This window comes from Prionailurus viverrinus, chromosome A1 (genome assembly GCF_022837055.1).
Source record: "Prionailurus viverrinus isolate Anna chromosome A1, UM_Priviv_1.0, whole genome shotgun sequence".
Lineage (NCBI taxonomy): Eukaryota > Metazoa > Chordata > Mammalia > Carnivora > Felidae > Prionailurus > Prionailurus viverrinus.
In genome coordinates this window covers 227472410-227492684 of record NC_062561.1, presented here as the reverse complement: position 1 = coordinate 227492684, position 20275 = coordinate 227472410, and the positions used below count along the sequence as shown (strand labels likewise).

At 45.4% G+C, this 20275-nt stretch overlaps 1 protein-coding gene across 2 annotated transcripts in view; it reads right to left on the bottom strand.

Annotated features, from left to right (window-relative positions):
* Positions 1–20275, bottom strand: part of RETREG1 (reticulophagy regulator 1) — a 129558-nt gene that overhangs the window by 28706 nt on the left and 80577 nt on the right. Inside the window, exon 1 of one of the 2 annotated variants that reach the window (XM_047851428.1) lies at positions 8938–8987. The exons of the other annotated variant lie outside the window; for it this stretch is intronic. Coding sequence (XP_047707384.1) covers positions 8938–8972 — 35 coding nt within the window. The 5' untranslated portion in view covers positions 8973–8987. Of the gene's footprint in view, positions 1–8937; positions 8988–20275 lie in introns of those variants that run through there. 2 annotated transcript variants of the gene reach the window in all.

The following is a 20275-nucleotide window of genomic DNA, read 5'->3' as shown; positions in this document are numbered from 1 at the left end:
AACCCTACATAAGTCAGTTACCAGGGAGAGGGGACATTTGGGGGTTCGAGTCTTTCCCTAACCTCTTCCACATCAGACACTCAAAATGGCAGTCCTCTCTTCTAAGGCAAAGAATTCAGAGTGTGGCCATTCCTCCCCCAATACTGCTAAAGCCACAGAGCAACATCCTTAATAGAACTTGGTGGACTTTACCCAGTGGGTGACAATCATACCCAGGGCAGGCCAACCCCATGCAAATTTGGCTGAAGTAGGGGAGAGAGCTTGGCCTGGCTCGGAAGGCTCATGGGAGCCTCCTTCCAAGACCGTTACTTCATCTGTATCCCTAATGAGGGGATTAGCTCGTCCCTATGAAGCACGGTCACACACCTGTCCTCTTGACCACCACCTCACTTGCGCTTTCTTCCAGGGACGTCCGGGACACTCTCTACCCCCACTGTTTCCCAACTTCTGCACCAGAACACTTTGTGACCTAGACGTCGTGCCATGTGTTGCTATGTACAGGTTTTGCCAATGTGGGACTCAGGAGATGGCAGGCCGTGCGGGCGAGAGAAGGCAGTTCCCTGTGTGAAGGTCCAAGGGGAGCATGGGGATTCGAGAGGCAGTGGAGGAGCGAGGGGAGGAGGGAAAATGAGGAAAAGCACAGGCAAGGGCAGATCAGGGGTAGAGCCGTAGTGCCAGACTTCCTCTCACTCACAGAAGACACTGAATGAAGGAACATTACTCTGGCCAACGAGCCAGAAGCCAAGAAGTCCCCAGGAGGCCATTTTTATTTTCCCATTCAGGGTTTACAGGTGGTTTCACAAGAACCGCTGGGAAAAAGAAGAGAAACAGTTTTAACTCACTTCTGCCTGGAGGTCTCTCCTCTGGAGCTTAGGACGCCTCCTATTAGCCATTCTTACTGGGTTGCCAAGCGGCCCAACAGCCCCAGACACAAGCTGAAATCCCTGAATTTTAGTTGAAAGAGAAGTCTGCTGAAGAAAATGATTTTCAAAGCGACCTTTCTTTCAGCACTGCCAGCTGATGCCCTATTTTCTCAAACACAAAGCTGAGGCATCGTGTTCCTGTCTCCCTGTCTCCATCCCTTGATGAGCCTCTTCTAGAACTGAATAGCTTTTTGTCTCCTGGTCCAAGTTAAGAACGAGGCAGATGGAACTCTTAACTTCCGGTTTCTTCATATATGTGTGTATCATTAATTTGTGTCTGGCAGAGGCCACCCTCTTGGTAACTACTGTGCCTCACCCCCGCTCACGAAAGATTTGAGGTTACTGATAGAAGTACACAGAAAACAAGAGATGCCCTTGGACAATATGATGCACCTTCATCCAGGAGATGCGACCCCACACAGCCTGGGGTCAGAGACAAAGACGGCCTCCGGGCTCGCTCGGCCGGATGCCTTAGTGCACAGCCTATGTGGCCATGGGGCAGGAGGGGGTGGGCTACGAGACCTGATGGGAAAGAAAATCAGAAATCCCAGGGGGAGGGGACATGTGTTCCAGAGGGTTCCGATAACTTGTTAGAGAAGAGCTGTAATTTTACCTCCAAATGGCTAAATCAGAGAGGGAAATACGATCGTTTGCAAGATCACAGGTGCTCACAAGCTTAAAAACAAACCACCTGGACAAAAGACACGTGCATGTCCTGAACCTGAACTTCCTCTTGTGGATACTCAGCTCAGTGAAAGATGTGTTGGGCAGATCTCCTCGCTTCCCCCAAAAGAGGTAAATACTCTCACTCGGCACATGCTCACTTGGGTTAAAGCAATCCTGGGAAGGGTCAAAACACTGCGAATCAAACACACAACCCTCACGGCCCTATTCCAAACAGAAAGAACACGCAGACCATCTAGACCTGACCAGCTAGGATTGCAGTGGGCAATTCTGCAACCATCCCTGGCCAAGCCACCACCTAGACAGAGCGGATGGCCTGCACATGTTGTGAATCCTCCATATAGGTCATGACGGGCAATCGGGATATTCACAAGGATGGGACCACAGACAGCTGAAGTGTTTTCAGTAGAGAGTGACCTATTTTATACTGCTCAAGGCAGTGTTTAACTTATGTATTACTGCTATTAACTACTTTCTGAGGACTTACAAAGGAGCCATTCGCTAAACTAAATATTTAGTGTGGGTTACCATATTTGATCCATAAAACAAACCTATAAAGTAAGCATTATTATCCCCACTTTACTGATAAAGTAAGAGGTTAAGAAACTTGCCCAAGGTCACCAAGCTAGTAAATGGTGAGCCTGGGACCAGTAGCCAGGATTGAAAAAAGTTTTGCATAATTCCAAGACCATGCCTATAGTCACTCTACAGACTGGTTAAAATAGTTGAGTGCTTATGCCTAAAGATATGAGCTTCAGCTGATTGGAAAGCTATTCTATATAAGTATATTCATCAAGAAACAAGACCACTGGACTCCTCTGTTAGGAAGAAATGTCACTGGTTTGTGATTCTGTTAAGGGGCCAGATAAACAGCTTCACCATAGATATCTTCTCAAATGAGAAATGATACATATTTCATAAATATTAAGTAAACATTTTTTTTCTTTTTACACGTTTTAAAATAAAGCCCCCAAATTCTTTGACGTTCTTCTCAAGAAGTGAGGTCCACTTCCTCTCTCTTGAACTCTAGATCCCTTGGTTGCTTGACCAACAGGGCATGGTGGAAATGTTTCTGGGTCCAGTCCTCAGGAAACTGGCAGCTCGTATTTCACACACTTTGATCAAACAATCCCGAAATTAGAAAAAAATTAAGTGGTATACATCACTCACATTTTCATGACAAAATAACGTTCAATAGTATAGTTATAATAGGTATGGAAAAATCCAAAGATAAGAATATTTTGCAGGCATTAAAAAATGCTTCCCAAGTGTTTATATGCCACTGGGGAAATGCCCATGGGGGGAAAAAAAACAGTATACAAAATTGCACATTATCTTATACGATTACCGTAACTATGCCAAGAAAATCCGTCCAAAGTGCTACAAAATAAAACCTAACAGGATTTTTTAGAGTCATTAGACTACAGACGATCCTTTCATCTTTTTATTCATTTTTCCCCATGCTATTTTTATTTCCCCACACGAAAAGTTATAACATTTGCACCCAACACACTTCCTTGGGACCCAGACGTACACAGTGAAGAGACGCAGGAAGACAACTGAATGGCTCTTGCCACAGATCTGCTCATGAGGGGACAGAAGGCTGGGAGTAAGCAAAGCTGACACAATGGGCTCCTCCTCTGTCAGGAGAGCCCTGGGACACATCTCTCCACGCCCCAGCACGCAGCAGCTGGGCCAGCATCTGAAGCCAGGGACCTTGATCACATTTGGGGGATGGCAAAGAATGTCCCCCCCCCCCCCCCCGTGTTTGTAAAATAGAAATCAGCTTTCACAGGAGCTTGATTAGCAGAAGCTTTGGTGGTCGCAGGGGGGGGGGGGGGGTGCTTCAAAGTCTGGAGAAGGGTGCTGCCCATTAACGGGCGATCAAAAGATCTCACATACAACCAACCCACGTTGCAACAAGGACAGACTGCGTTGTTCCCCATGTTCTTAATCAATTTCAAATATTAGCCCAGCTGGGTCAAAGCAGGATTTCACAAGTGGTAAACATTTTCTATGCCTGAGAGAGATTTTCCATGACTGTATTGGAGGATGGAAGAGAACTGAATCACTAATTCCTTCAACAAACCTTTACTGAACGCCTCATATTCCCTGGGGAATATAAACGAGGGGGAAATAGCACAGTTAGAAGTCAACACTAACTCTTACATCAGCCCCCAATCACTTTGTGTGCTGGTGTCGACCCGCTCCAGCTTGCGAGAACCAATTTTGGGCATCTTTTCCCAATTCCACTTTTGGTGACCTCAGGTGGGTGGCCTCACAAGGGATCAACAAATGCTTAAAGATCAGAGCTTCCCCTCCCCCTTCCCCCCCCCCCCCCCCCGCCCCGCCCCAAGAGCCGGATGTTAAACATCAACCAGCACGGCATTCCCAGCAAGGCTCAATGAGGGGCTCTTTGATACTTCTCTCACTCACTTCCCACTACTCTCTCCTTCGTCCTTGTGTGCCAACCATACTGCCCTTTCTGAACATCAAGCCCACCCAGTGCCTCACCACCATCTAAATATCTGTGTCTAACTTCACAGGCTCAGTCCGCTGCTTGCCTTCAAACAGCAACGCCTTCGCTTAACTGCTGTGCAAACCAGTCCAGCACAAGGCAGCATGATCTGGGAGCAATCGAAATTGCTATTACACAGTTACGGTTTTAGAGGCTCAGTGGCCTTCTTCAACCAAATTTTTACGGCTCTATTATGTCATATGACGAGTCAAATAACAATGCTTCAGAGAGTCCCCTGTGAGCAGCCAATATTTTGTTTCCTAATCACTAAAAATGCACATTGTCCTTTTGATGACATTCCAAGACAATCCTGGATAAGGATTAGGTCTGAGTAAAACATAAGCAGATGCTTCTGGACAATCTACCTGGGATCTTCAAGGGGCCGTCCTATCAGTGAGCTTTCCTTGTCCCATGGTTAGCAAGATACTAGTCACCCTTCTTTACCAGGGATTTACGAGCTACTTGTGCAAATAAAATGACGCTGGAGCCTGTCACACACTCAGAGCCCACCCCACTGGGTCAGACTCTGTCTGAAGTTGCTCTCTTCTGGGGCGCCTGGGTGGCTCAGTCGGTTACACGTCCAAGTTTGGCTTAGGTCATGATTTCACGGTTCGGTGTCTGAACCCCGCCATCAGGCTCTCTCTCCTGTCCGTGTGAGCCAGCTTCGGATGGTTGTCCCCCTCACCCCCCTCTGCCCCTGCCCCGCTCGTGTGCGCACACTCTCTTTCTCAAAAATAAACATACATACATACATACATACATACATACATACATACATACATAAAGTTGCCCTCTTTCTGTGGAAGGTAGAGCCCCTAAGTCCCAGCACCCGGGACAGGGCTCTAGCATCATGCAGGGGACCCGAGGGTGACCACAAACTACTTTCATAAATAGTGCTGTCTTTAACCTCCAATAGATCAACCTGTATCCTTGGATTTTCTTGATGTCTGATTTATACTGATTTCTGAAATACCGATCTGGCTAATTCCCCACTTATGAAGCTGTGATGTTCCAAACACTAGCATTTTTTACATGTCAGAATCCATGCTTCATGAGAAGTTACACATGGCTCGGAGGCTCTCAGGCCAATTCACAAAAGCATATTACCTGATAACGTCGCTGAAGAACACAGATGGCCCCGTATCCCAATCCCCTTGCTCCAAACCCCTTAATGAATCCTCACCTCTCTAAATAACATCCAGCCTCCTGCCTGACCCCGCCTCAGCCTCTTTCCTATGCACTGGCCCCCATCCCTGTGCCCCCCTGTTCCTAGCAGGCATCACTGTGCTCCCCTCTCGGGGTCAGTGCTTGTGCTGGGTCTGCCTCCCGGACTGCGCTCTCCCCACACCCCACATGACTGGCTCCTTCAAATCTCAGCTCAAGGACACCCCCTTGGAGAGACTTTCGTGTAAGTACTCTTTTCCTATCACACACACCAAGCATTCCCCCACATTACTGCTAAGACAATTTTTAGCCCTTAGTATCTAAAATACTCTTTCCTGGGGTGCCTGGGGGCTCAGTCGGTTAAGCGTCCGACTCTCGATTTCGGCTCAGGTCATGATCTCACGGTTTCGTGGGTTCGAGCCCTGCGTCGGGCTCCGCCTCACAGAGCCTGCTTGGGATTCTCTGTCTCCCTCTTTCTCTTCCCCTCCTCCCCTGCTCATGCTCTCTCTCTCAAAATAAATAAATTAAAAAAATATATATATATATATTCTTTCCTTATTTGTTTTAACTTGTTTAGTGTCTGTCTCCCCCATTCAGACAGTATGTCCTGTGAAAGCAGGGGCCTAACTCATCACCCTGTCACCTGGCACAGGAAGTGGCCTCGATGCAGCACTTAGACACATACAGAGTGACCCACGGATCTCCTGTGGGGAGTGCTCCTATGATAAGGCAGGTTGAGTGCTCAGTCTTGGTAGCCTAGGGTCCATCCCCCTTCCTGGCAGCTGGAATAGGACACGTGTCACCTACCTAAGCCTCCCCCCTCCCCATTGCTAAAGACACCTGAGGGGCTACGCTGCTGCCTCCACGATGGAGACCAAAATGAGGTGGGGCAGGAAGCCGTGGAGGGCCGGGCCTCTGGCCAGACTGTAATTTTCCTCACATTTCTTGATCCTGTTTCCCTGGTTACCACCCCCACGTTTTTTCCTTCTCCTCTGGCACCAAGTGCTTCCTGCCTGGGTGTCTGCCTTCCTTACCCTGCTTCGGAATGGCACCTTTCACACCCTCTCCCCTCATCTCCTGACCTTGACGCTGGCATGGAGGGTCTGTGGAAGCTCTCACCAAGAGCGTCTATTTCGGGGAACGAGATAAACAGCAAGGAGGAGGAGGAGGGTCTCTCCTCTGCCCCTTCCCCTCCCAGGCACGTGTGCTCACGTTCGTCCGTTTGGTGAAACAAGATGGTACCCTGGAGCCCGTGGACCCTCCGTGCAGACGGCGGTCGGGCCCGGTGTGCCTGGAGCTCCGCAGCGTTTGGTTTCCGCCGATTTCCAAGACTAAATGCAGATTTAGCTCACTGCCTGTTACAAACACTGCCTGTTACAATTCGGGTCGCCAAATTGCAAAATGGGACGAAAGTAACACGAAAAGAGCCTGACTGTGAAATTCAACCAGAACCGGCTGAACGTGAACGCTGAGAACACGTTTTGTCAGCAGCCACAAGCTGTAATAGTTATTTCTCCTTCAGACGTGGCACCAGAGGGAGTTAGCCAACAGCATCCAATCTCAAATGCAGAGAGAGTAAAATTCGCCCTCAAGTGCAACATTTTATTTCTGGCCTAGCTCTAAAATTTCCCCTGGCCTGGGTGCCCTTTCTCACTTTCTGCACAGATAGAGGGAAAAAAGAATGTATGAGGCAAAACAAAGTATTTTGTATAGAAAACCATTAACTGTTAAGAGCTGACATTTACCTTATCAAAATAAAAAAAAATTGGGTGGGGGTCCAGCACTTCAAAGGAGTGAGAAGGAGTTTCCCATTTCCAGAAAATATATTATTAGTCCTTGGTAATAGTCCTAAGAACCATTAATAGATACTCGTATGTTGTATATACTTAAGAGTCGTCTTCTCGCCTGTTTATCCTTTGTAAAAAGCAAAAGATCTTATGTTTGTTTACGTCTAAAACAGTTCATTCCAAATATGTATAATTACCAATAATTATTTACTACTTAATTTAATTGTGATGATGTTACATTTCATTAAAGGCACCTTTCCTACATTTCTGCCAAATCTCTCCCTTTAGTTTCTGAGATGATCAGGCTGCCTAAATATTTGCTGCAGGTGTTAAAATGCTTTATAAATACATTTCATCCAACAAATATTTATTAAAAATGCCTCTCCTGTGCAAAATTCTATGCAGGGAGCTGGGAGGAATGCCATGATGCAAAGAGAAAAAGACAAAGTTCTGATTTCACAAGTGTTGAAATGACATGGCGGGGGACACAGTATCAACAGATCAACCCATCATCTCAAACCTAAATTGGCATTCACACTTCTCTGAAAATGTTTTCTTAACTAGTTAGTCCATGGGCTGAATCTAGGCACTTTCATAAATGTCATCTTTAGGTACTCGATTTAACGTCTCATTTTATGTGGAAAGTTGTTTCATTATTAAATTAAATGTCAACTGAATGTCCCCTTTAATGTACTGGAAAAGAATGTGGAAGAAAATAAAGACTAGAAAACTAAACAGAAGCTTTTAAGGACAGGACTACACCTACACACACACACACACACACACACACACACACACACACACATACACACACACCCCTTATAGCCATGGCTGAAAAGGGATGGGTATTTTGTTTTCTTTTGGTGGCGGGGGGGGGAGTATAGATGACACACAATGTCACATTAGTTTCAGGTGTACAACACAGTGATGGGACAAGTGTGCACATTATGCTGCACCCCCTACAAGTGTAGCCACCACCTGTCTCCACACAGCACTGTTACAATACCACTGACTATTCCCTATGCTGTGCCTTTAAGGGATGCTTATCTTTAGTAGGAGGACAAAAACATATTTTGGCATTCCTGTTCCTAAAGAGTTAGCAGTTTCCACTTTTTCTGACAATAATAAGACTGTCATTTAACTCCTTTCTGTTTTTAACAGCTTTCTTTCTCCTTCCTATCTGAATCTCAATGACCCTACTTAGCATTCCAGTGAAACCGATCCATACAAAGTTTATGAACACAGCCACGGGGCTAGAAATGGAGACTTTCACTGTGGGCACACGTCAGGCCCATATTAGCAGGAATAACTGCCTGCTTCTCTTCCTGGCTCTCCCCCTTCTTAGAGCTCAATGTTAATAAAAACACCGATACAATTAATGTACTGCGGGGGGGGGGGGGGGGTGCGGGGGGACTGATCACATTTCCAAAGATAAGAACTATAGCAAAAAAAGGAAGTATCACCGTGTCATAATGGGTATATTGGTCTAATTTTTAACCTTTAGAAGTGTTCAAACATTTTACAAAATATTCGCTAGCTTAGATTTCCAACAACCATTATCTAAAGTTAAAGATCATCAAAAAATTCAAGTGGATTCTACACGGTGTAGGGGGAAACATTTTGTAAACTTTCAGGCCATACCTTCCTCATTTAAGAAAAACACTTATTCACCTATGTTTCTAGCGTATGTTCGGTTAATTTTAGGTCTCTCTCCTCAGTTTCCCTGGAATTGAGGGGTGGCACTCCTCATCTTTTTGTTTGTTTGTCTTAAACTACTTTGAAATGAATGATAATGCCTTTTAAAAAAGATAACTAGCAAATAAAAAAGACTCAAGAAAAAGTAAATATATATCGCAATTACCTTTGGCCTGGTCCAAAGTCGTCACCTTCAGGCATTTCTGCCCTGTATAAAAATAATGGCCGAGTGGACACGGCTGTAGCACTCGTGTGCTACAATGGCTTCTTCTCCACTCAACAGCGAGTGTCCCGGGGGAAGATCCCCAGCCTTCAAGTTCTTTCCCTTTTGAAAAAAAAAAAAAAAAAGCGCTCCTCCCTTCTTCAGAAAGTAGGTGTTTACAAACGTCCAAAGCACCTGCCTGCCTTGAATGAAGCTAGGAGCCGGGTTATTATGACTGTCCCCTTCTAAAAATAAATAGGTCACCTCTTACTCCCAGTACCGTGACAGGCAGCTGGGAGCAAGCATTTTCTCTCCAGTGGTGTGAGAAGGTGTCACCGCCCAGCTATTAACCTTTATTGGGATGACTTCACCTAGACCTGCCCACCCTTTTTCTTTCCTATTTCTTGTTTTCTTTTCCTGGCATGACGAGGCACCCACTGAAGGGTGGCATGGCCATGGGGAGCCTAAAACTTCAGCCTGGGCCATCATATCTCCGACTCAGAGGAGGAGGCTGGGGGCGGAGAGTGAGATGGGCTGGACGTGCCAGAGCTGAGAGCCGTGTTTGTTCTGAGAATGCTCAGCCACTCAGCGAGAGGTCGATTACTCCAAAGGGGAAAAAAAAGAGAGAGAGAAACACACACCAAGAACAATTGTGTTTTGAGGGACACTGTTTTGCAAGAAAATCTTCCTTTGGGTCATCTCGATTTCTCAACCCAGAATGGGTATGGACACAAATGAGCCCGTGTGTTCTTTTGGGCAACAGGGCTCCTCCCACAGATTCCCCTCTGTCATCAGAGAGCAAGCAGCCTGACATTGGCACACGGCCGGGCCGCGTGCCCAAGATATTTTTATAGCTTGGCTCATCATTACATACGTGTAATCAATCACCAAGTACCCTCATTTGCTGCAGCTTCTATGAGCAAGACAAAAATCACTTCAATTTTTCCTGCTTCTAAAGAGGCTAGAAGGTTGCACCTAGGTGGTCAAAAGGTACAAACTTCCAGTTATAAAATAAATAAGTCCTGGGGGGTGTAATGTACAGCATGGTGATGACAGAGTATAACACTGTATCGTGTATTTGAAAGGTGCTGAGAAAATGGATCTTAAAAGTGCTCATCACAAGAAAAAAAAATTGTAACTGTGTGTGTGGATGTTAACTCGACATCATGTTGATCACTTCTCAGTACATATGAATATCAAATCACTATGTTGTGCACCTGAAATGCACATTATATGTCAATTATATCTCAATTTAAAAAAGAAAGTATAGCTCCTTCTTCATTTAAAAAAAAAAGGCTAAGAAAAATATTACCGAGATTCTTTTAGGAATATACCCTAAAAACTTTGCATAAAAAGTTGAGATCATTTTTTTTCCTGATTAGGAACATTAGGTAAAGTAGTAAGCAGGATCTAATTATTAATAGACAATATACTTTTCGGGTGCCTGGGTGCCTTGGTTGGTTAAGCGTCTGACACTTGATTTCAGCTTAAGTCACGATCTCATGATTTTTGAGATCGAGCCCCATGTCAGGCTCTGCACTGAACATGGAGGCTGCTTAAGATTCTCTCCTCTCTCCTCTCTCCTCTCTCTCCTCTCTCTCTCTCTCTCTCTCTCTCTCTCTCTCTCTCTCTCGTGTGCTCTCTCTCTCCCTCCCTCTCTGCCCCCCCCCCACGTGCTCTCTCTCTCTCAAAACAACTAGAAACAGGGATGCCTGGGTGGCTCAGTCGGTTAAGCGTCTGACTTCAGCTCAGGTCATGGTCTCATGGTCTCACAGTTCGTGGGTTCGAGCCGCACGTCGGGCTCTGTGCTGACAGCTCAGAGCCTGGAGCCTGCTTCGGATTCTGTGTCTCCCTCTCTCTCTGCCCTTCCCCTGCTTGTTTTCTCTCTCTCTTTCAAAAAATAAATGTTAAAAAAATAAAAGAAAGAAAGAAAATGCTTTACTTTTAAAAACATGTGTGTTCCACGGGGCACCTGAGCGGCTCAGTGGTTAAGTGTCCACCTTCGGCTCAGGTCATGATCTCAGGTTCGTGAGTTCAAGCCCCATGTCCGGCTCTGTGCTGACAGCCTGGAGCCTGCTTCAGATTCTGTGTCTGCCTCTCTTTCTGCTCTTCCCCCACTCATGCTGTCTCTCTCTCTCAAAAAATAAATAAACATTAAAAAAAAATTTAGATGTGTATGTCCCATTGTCACTACATAGCAATTTATCTACATTTAATGTATATTTGACATTTACATGTGTCAAAGTGATTTCTAGAGCATTAAAGAACTGAAGAGTTGAAGCAGATAACATATCAATCTGCTTTCTTTGGGATAGTGTCAGCTGTTCTGTGACACACGCATGTCACAATTCTGACAATTTCTTTAATACCTCACACAAGATTGAAAGCTCCAGACTTCAAAGTCTGAGGTTAAGTCAGTGCAGATACTCAAACACATAACTCAAACACTTTTGACCTTGAAAGAAAACAGTCATAGCAGAGTTCTGAAAATCAGGTTTTGCAAATGCCTCTCAGACCCAAAGCAGGGTGCTGTATTGTTAGAAAAGTTGCAACACTGCAAACATTATCAGTGAGAATATTTCAGCACTTTTTTTAAAGTTTATTTATTTTGAGAGAGAGCACACGCAGCGTGGGTGTATGTACATGAGCGGGGAGGGGGTAAGGGGCAGAGAAACAGGGAGAGAGAGAATCCCAATCAGGCTCCGTACTGTCAGCATGGAGCCCAACATGGGCCCCAACCTCGCCATCTTCAAGATCATGACCTGAGCCAAAACCAGTGTCAGAGGCTTAACCAACTGAGCCACCCAGGTTCCCACTCAGCACTTCACACTTATCAACGCCAAAAAGCTAATTCTACGATCTAACTCTCAATTTTAACAATTCTATCCCATTAGTTTTAACTCTTGTTCCCCTAAACTCCCAGTTTACTATTTTTTGAATATCTGAGCGCATGGGCACCTGGGTTGCTCAGTCAGTTGAGCATATGACTTCAGCTCACGTCGTGATCTCACAGTTTGTAAGTTCGAGCCCCGCATCTCAAGCCCTGCATCGGGCTCGCTGCAGCCAACACAGAGCCTGGTTCAGATCCTCTGTCTCCCTCTTTCTCTGCTCCTCCCATTTGCTCATGTGGGCTCTCTCTCTCTCTCTCTTTCTCTCTCTCTCAAAAATAAAATAGGGGCGCCTGGGTGGCTCAGTCGGTTAAGCATCTGACTTCAGCTCAGGTCACAATCTCGCGGTCCGTGAGTTCGAGCCCCGCGTTGGGCTCTGGGCTGATGGCTCAGAGCCTGGAGCCTGCATCCGATTCTGTGTCTGCCTCTCTCTCTGCCCCTCCCCCATTCATGCTCTGTCTCTCTCTGTCTCAAAAATAAATAAACGTTAAAAAAAATTTAAAAAAAAATAAAATAAATAAACATTTGAACTTTTGAGTATAGCTGTCGTCAAACTTAGTTGGTTAGTTACTACAGAACTAAATAGATTCCTGAAATGTGCTTCTCAGTTCAAAGGACAACTGATTAGTGTCCCAACAGATGACTTACTACTAATATGAAATATTTATTAAAATACTTCCTTTAAGTACTCCTTCATGCATTTTTTTTTCAACTTTTTATTTTTTTTTTTTATTTTTGGGACAGAGAGAGACAGAGCATGAACGGGGGCGGGGCAGAGAGAGAGGGAGACACAGAATCGGAAACAGGCACCAGGCTCCGAGCCATCAGCCTAGAGCCCGACGCGGGGCTCGAACTCACGGACCGCGAGATCGTGACCTGGCTGAAGTCGGACGCTTAACCGACTGCGCCACCCAGGCGCCCCTCCTTCATGCATTTTTAAATTACTTGCTCCAACAATGGATCCTCCTTTAGGTATAAATGTGTGAGCTTCTGAAATTCACAAGGATGAGAGGGGGGAACAGGGACAACACCGTAACAGAAACTAGAGTGTAGCTACATCGCTGACACAGCGGGTGGCTTCCTAACGTCAGTGACACCTTCAGCCCTGTGGGGGGCTGGGGTTGCAAGGGTTTCCTCGGCACTGCTGACCTGCAATTCACTGGGCATCCTGGACGAAAGGACTCACAGCATACAGACGTGGGAGAAACCCTGAGGGCCCCAGAAGCCGTCCAACATTTTGGGTGCTGAAGAAAAGGGGCCCGGCAAAGTCAGGTGACCCACCATTGACCAATCAGGAGAGACCCGAGTACAGAGCATTCTTTTCACTTCTCCAGCTGAACAGACAGCAGAAACCACGCATTCTGGCGAAAGCTCGTGTGCCACACACTTCCACAGTTCAAGTTGTCTTGTATCCATACTCCCCCAAAATCTGTATACATTTGGTTTCAGTAGTATATGTTAAACAAGCATTTTTATTTCCTTTGCTGTTCAGTCATATAGGATGACCTAAGGAAATCACTGCCATATCAAAGCTAATTGTCCACTTTTCTTGATGTTGCTTTTTCTCTTCACATAATCATTGGTCTGACTTTTTTCTTCCCACTCTTCTTTGGCAGCATTCACTAAGGCTCTGGAACTTTCTATCAGAGACAATAGGAGGGATCCTCCCTCTCTTGGAGGTTACAGGGCAATATTATCATGAATGGCCAAGTGCTGGGTACCGGTGCAGGAGGGGGGAGTCACTGGTGCACAGAAAATTACTAAGATAGGGAGGGTGATTCTTTGCCAAGCTGACCTGATGTCATTCTTGCTGAAGGGAGGCCAAGGTGGTCAGATATTACCCGGGGAGTTGGGAGATGAGGAATTTGGTCAGAGACTGAGGATGATCAGATGTCAAGGGTGAGGGGTTCCCGCTAAACGGACCTGACAGGACTCCTGCTAAAACTGGGTTCTTGAGGGGGTGCCTAGCTAGCTCAGTTGGAGGATGAAGCAACACTTGATCTTGGGGTCGTGAGTTTCAGCCCCTTGTTGGGTGTAGAGATTACTTAAATAAATAAAAACTTAAAAACAAGCAAGCAAACTGGGTTCTTGAGAACATACCCAAGGATATAGCCTAGATGCAAAAGAGCTCAGAGGAGGCTGACCAAAGAGTCTTTGTCACCTCCTAAGAACAGGCACATTTTTATTTCTTCTATCAGCGTTCAGTGCTACAGAACCGTATAGACTCTAGAGATGCACCGTCCAATATGGCAGCCACCCAGCACAGGAACTGTGGCTAGTGCAGGCTTTCAAGACACAGAAAAAAAAAAAGAATGTAAAATATCTCATTACTAATTTTCATATTGACTACATGTCGTGATGATATTTGGGGTGTATCAATCAAGTAAAATATATTATTAAAATTACTTTTACTTGTTTTTTTATTTTTTGCTGCGGCTACTAGAAATTTTAAATGTTATACGTCGCTTGTATTGCATTTCTAGTGATCTGTACAGCTTTAGAACTTTAATTCTCTACTTCTCTTGCCAAAATTGGTTTAAGTTAGAAATAAAACAAAAGTTCCCGTGAGAGCAGAGTGGCTAACACAATCTTAACAACTGCTTCAGGAACATTTCCAGAATCACTTTTCATCAAAAGGGATAAGGGTAGAGATTTACAGAAGATCTATCAATAGGACAGTACTAAGAAGAGTCCATGGAGCATTTGCTCCATCTGCCAGAATCTTCTCCATCCCTCCTTCCCTCCAGCCTCTGAAGACAAGGATAAGATCCCACAGGTAACTTCTTCAAGGCCAGGGTGCGTCCCAAGGTCTTGATTCCCTCCCTTCTACTCTCCTCCAATTTGTGCCAAAATTATCCCATCTCCTTCTTGCCTCCAGGACCTTTCCAAATTCTACTGGCTCTTTCTCTCAGCCACAAATCTATCCAGGCCTCTTCCAGAAACCTTATCACTGAGCACACATCTCCCAGTTACTAACCTTTGTCTTCTGTTCTTCAAGCCAAAGGTCCTAACCAATGGCCCGTGATCAAGTCACTCCTCACCAATTACAACCTACCTCCTGCCCCCACCATGACTCCGGTACTGCTCTTCAAATGCAGCTGATACTGTTCATCCCATCTGACTTGACCTCCTGGGGGCCCTTCACTGCAGCCCGCTTCCCTCTGTCCTGGCACTGTCCCCATGCTTGGCTCAAAGTCTCCACTTCCTGTGCTCAGCTCCAGCTTCTCTCAACATTCCTTCTTGGTCTCTCTAGGTGCCCTTCTTCTAACTGGCTCTTCAACGCTGGTGATCACGAGGACAGGGCTTCCCCACCCTCGGCCACTCTAACTCCGCAGGCCAGGGATGTGCCATGAACCTGCTCCCAGATGCTGCTGATGCTGCTGACGGGGGACCCACACTTGGAGAGCGCAGTCCCAGTGTTCTAACACCGGCCAAGTCCCCTCTCATGCTATACGATCTCCTTAGGAAATCTCTCTCTTCCCAGCCTTTAACCCCCCACTTGTAGGCCCAAATCTATATTCCCCGTCAAACATGCCCCAGAATTCCAAGCCCATATGTCCTACCACCCACCAGCTGTGGTCTGACTGGCTCATGGAAACTGTTCCTATCTCTTCCCTCTCGCGTCCAGTGGTATAAAATAGGTAGTTGGGGCCAGCGGTGGTGGGAGCCTTTGCACCATGGAAATTGGCAAATGCTACAAATCGGCTGCCTGATCCCTACCCGTTGTGAGTCAGTTGCTCAAAATTTACCCACACGCCACTGATTACTCACCATCTTCACCTGTGCCGCACTAATTAAACAAGGAGGCCGTTAGATCGAAATGGTTCTCATGCTTTAGCAGCACACTTTAACAAACCCAAATGTGAGCCTACAAATGCCTCAAGGGTAATCTAAGGAGGACCGATCTCAAGCAGCCAGTAGGCTTTCCAAAAGAAGGGAGTCGCTTGAGCTCCGTATAACCAATCAGATCATTGCCTTGCTTGGCTCCTACAGAATCTCTAGCAAAGTCTTTCCCTGGGTCCCGTCAGGGGAGTGCTCCAGCCACTTCCAGCTTGGTGCCACTTGATTCAAACTGACTTTCGTGCAGATAAACTCTTCAAATTTATAGTGTGCCTCGATTTATCTTTTTAACTCCTAAAGGCCCACCATTATCTCCAAATACCACATCCAAAGAGGACGCAGCATCTCTGCCCCCTGCCCTTCCCTTAAGCTTTTCTATTTCTTGCCTTTTTTGGAAAGGAATCCCTTGGGGTGCCTGGGTGGCTCAGTTGTTTAAACGTCTGACTTCAGCTCAGGTCATGATCTCCCTGTGGGTTCGAGCCCCGCATCTGGCTCTGAGCTGTCAGCACAGGTGAAGCAAGCTGCAGCCTGCTTCGGTGGGGTGTGTGTGTGTGTGTGTGTGTGTGTGTGTGTGTGTCTCCCCCTCCCCCACTTGTGCTCTGTCTCTCTCAAAAGTAAACATTAAAAATTTTTTTAAAAAAGTAATCCCTCATATCATTCTCAGTCCCATGATTCTGATGCATTTTCTCCATAAAATTTAGCAATATGTCATCTTACTATCTGTTTACACATCAGCTGTTTACACACCAGCTGTCCGAATCTCTCCCTCTCAGAGCAGGCAATGACCCTTCCTGTCCATTACTGTATCTCAGCAATGGTTGAGCTAGATCCTGAAACAGAACTAGTATTTTTTTTTAGTAATTTATTTTGAGAAAGAGAAAGAATAAGCATGAGTGGGGAAGAGGCAGAGAGAGAGAAAGAGGGAGAGAGAGAATCCGCACTGTCGGCACAGAGCCCAATGTGGGGCTCAAACCCACAAACCGCGAGATCATGGCCTGATCCAAACGTCAGACCTGACCCAAGATCATGGCCTGAGCCAAGAGTCAGACGATGAACCAACTGAGCCACCCAGGTGCTCCATGAACAAACTGATATTTTTAGGTGATGTTAGTAATGAATATTAATTATGTGAGTAAAGAAATGTTCCAAATGGCTAACAGGGTCAGAAAAATGGAAGCTGTATGCTCTCTTTGCTCTCCTTCACCCACAGAGAAGATTCTCACCATCAGCTCTAATGCACTGATGTATGTTCGTAGCCCACCCTGAAACTCTGTGCTCACTGTAATTTTTGTCCTAGTTCGGTCTGGTTTCCTCTGCCGCCTAGCCTAAGGGCGGCCAAATACTTGTGATCAAATACCCTGAGCAGTACATGCCCTGTGAATATACTGTGCAATGCTAAGCTATAAGCACATATATACGTTCCATGTCATGTTATTTGTAATATCTTACGTACTTCATAAATCATACAAAAACCTTTTGAATGTAGAGATAAAATAAATATAGGCACCTATAACTGCAAAACAAAACAAAACAAAACAAAAACAAACAACACCCCAAACAACGTAGAGGCCTGTCAATAAGGGATTAACTGAATTTCGGTGCAGTGAAATCCTGTGCTGCTGCTAAAAAGGATGAGATTGTTATAAAAATCTCTCCATGGTACAGTTAGCTAAAAAAAAAAGAGAGAGGAAAGAAAAGGTGTATAGTACCATTCATATAAAAATATACATTTATATCCTGGTGAAAATATCTGGAAAGATACGTATGAAGATACAGAAAGGTAGATCTTCTTAGTTAAGAAGACAAGGAAGGGAGGGAGAGGAAGAAGAAAGGAAAGGCATTTTGAAGGATCTATACTGAGGTGTTAATCATGGTTTTCTCCCCTGGCTGAAGTAAATAAGGAATATTTTCCATTTTATTCTTTTTGCCTGCCTGGGTTCTCCATTTTTCTGTAACAAATATATACAAATTGCTCTTGTAAGAAAAGAAATTTTTATTTTTTATTTATTAATTTTTTAAAATTTTTTTTAACGTTTATTTATTTTTGAGACAGAGAGAGACAGAGCATGAACGGGGGAGGGTCAGAGAGAGGAAGACACAGAATTGGAAACAGGCTCCAGGCTCCGAGCCGTCAGCACAGAGCCTGACGCGAGGCTCGAACCCATGGACCGCGAGATCATGACCTGAGCCGAAGTCGGCCGCTTAACCGACTGAGCCACCCAGGCGCCCCAAGAAATTGTTTTTAAAATACAAAAAAGAAAGATGATTTTTAAATGGAAGGGGAATTCTTCTGTAGCTCGCTATCATTAATGAAAAATATTCTTTAAAAAATGTTTTTTAAGAAAAAAAAAATCCCTGCTCTTTCACTTGGGAAACAGGGCCTTCAGAAGCACATCCCCAGCAGAAATCTCAGGCTTCAGGATTCTCACTTAAGCCAGGCCAGTAACAGTCCCCCTCTTTGAGGAGCTGACTGTTTGGTAGCAGACATATATGGGTTGAAAGGATGAGGGAAAGAGAACCCAAGTGAGCGAGACTGCCCTGCACCCAGTGACTCAGAAGTGTCAGAATTGCCAGGGCACCGGGGTGGCGCTAGTCGGTTGAACATCTGGCTTTGGCTCAGATCATGATCTGGGGGTTTGTGGGTTCGAGCCACGCATCGGGCTCTGTGCTGTCCCTGCAGAGCCTGCTTCGGACCCTCTGTCTCCCTCCTTCTGGGCCCTTCCCCCACTTGGCTCTCTCTCCCTCTCTCAAAAATAAATAAACATTTATCTAAATCAAAAAAAAAAAAGTGTCAGAATTCCCTTTGTCCGTCTTCCTCATCTCCCACCGAAGGCTCCCCGTGTTGCCAAGAGAGAATGTTTCCCAGGACAATTCACAGTATGTATTATGTGCTTTGCAGAAGTGGAATAGAGGTATGGGACTAGGATCAAAGCCAGTATATTTTTGGAATAAAGTAAAAGAGGAACATTTCCTTTAGATAAAACAAAAACAAAAACAAAAAACCAAGGGATCAGATGACCCTATATGTGTGTGGTGTTAGTCACAGCACTCAGTAATCCGATGAATAATCACAACACTCACCCTATCGAGAGGGTCGGTACCGTCTCTCTTGCTCTCCGGCTGGCGGAGTCACACGGAGACCTGTCCTTGGTGCCTTTCAGAGCGACGGAAACTTTGTTTCCCCAAATGCTATGTTATGACAAACTTTAGTACAGAAAAGATACAACAACCAAAAAGAGTTACCCAGGTTTAAATGGGAGCCAGGGCACTGAAACATGGCCTCAATCCCACCCCCCACCCCCCAAACACAGCCCCTGAATCCAGTCCTTGGAAATCCAGAGTTCCTCCAGGTACTCCAGTGGAAAACCTACGACCTAGATCATCTGGATAGCCTGGAAGAGAAAGTGGAAACTTTTTTCCTTGGTCTCTTTTCAAAATAATGAGAACAGAATCAACCCAGTTACCCATTTTATCTTTTTCCTTTTTTTCAAGCTTAGCACATGGAGTGTTTTCTTCAAATTTCTTTTCATCCAAAAATAGCTGGTACTCTAAAACCATAGCACCCCTGAAGACATGGCACCCCTGAAGTCCCTGCCCTCCAGTTTTCTGGTTGACCTTCCTTCTTTTTCTGGAGGTATCACTGTAGTCACCCTATTTCCCAGCCTAGGACAGTCCCCAGCTGCACCTCATGTCCTGGTATGATCAATAACGGACCCCTTCATGCTCATCAGTTTAGGCCACCAACTTGCAGGACCCAATATAGCACCATTTTCTTACCCCTATTTCTTGGAACTTCCATCGTATTAGGTTGTGCTAGAATGTCACATAATTTGTTATGGTCTCAGTAGGGACCCCAACCGGACCCAACGTCGCCACAAACCCTCAGGCTGGCCAGCGGGTGACTCTCACACCCTTCCTGTCTGGTCCATGCTACACCTGCCATCTGACCCTGTCATGGGTTGAACTGTGCCCCACCCCCAAAGTGGTGTGATGAAATAAAGCTTCATGAAGGATGGCATGTGATGAAGGATTACAACAGGGGAGAAGAGTCAGCAAATGGCCGGAGGGAAAGAGGGTCAAGGAATGGAAAGAAGACGGGGGTAGAAAGGCTACTAGGGAACAGACTCAAGAGCCTCCAAGAATCATGTCCTGTGCTAGCTGTGTCTCTGTCACGTTGATCTCTGTGAGGGAACACTAATGTCCTAAATTTCTGACCAAATACGTTTCTTCTCAATAAAAGCTCATTACGCAGTTGGCCCTTGAACAACATGGGTCCACTTATATATGGATTTTTTTCCAATCCATACAGTACAGGACTGTAAATGTATTTTCTCTTATGATTTCCTTAATAACATTTTCTTTTCTCTAGCACTTTATTGTAAGACTACAGCATATAACACATATCCAAAATGTGTGTTAATCACCCCTTTATGGGCTCAGTAAGGCTTCTGGCCAACAGTATGCGATTAGTAAAGTTTTTGAGGAGTTAAAAGTTATATGTGGATTTTTTCAACTGTGTAGGGAGCTGGCACCCCTAACACTCTCATTGTTCTAGAGCTGACCGTTTCTTGGTA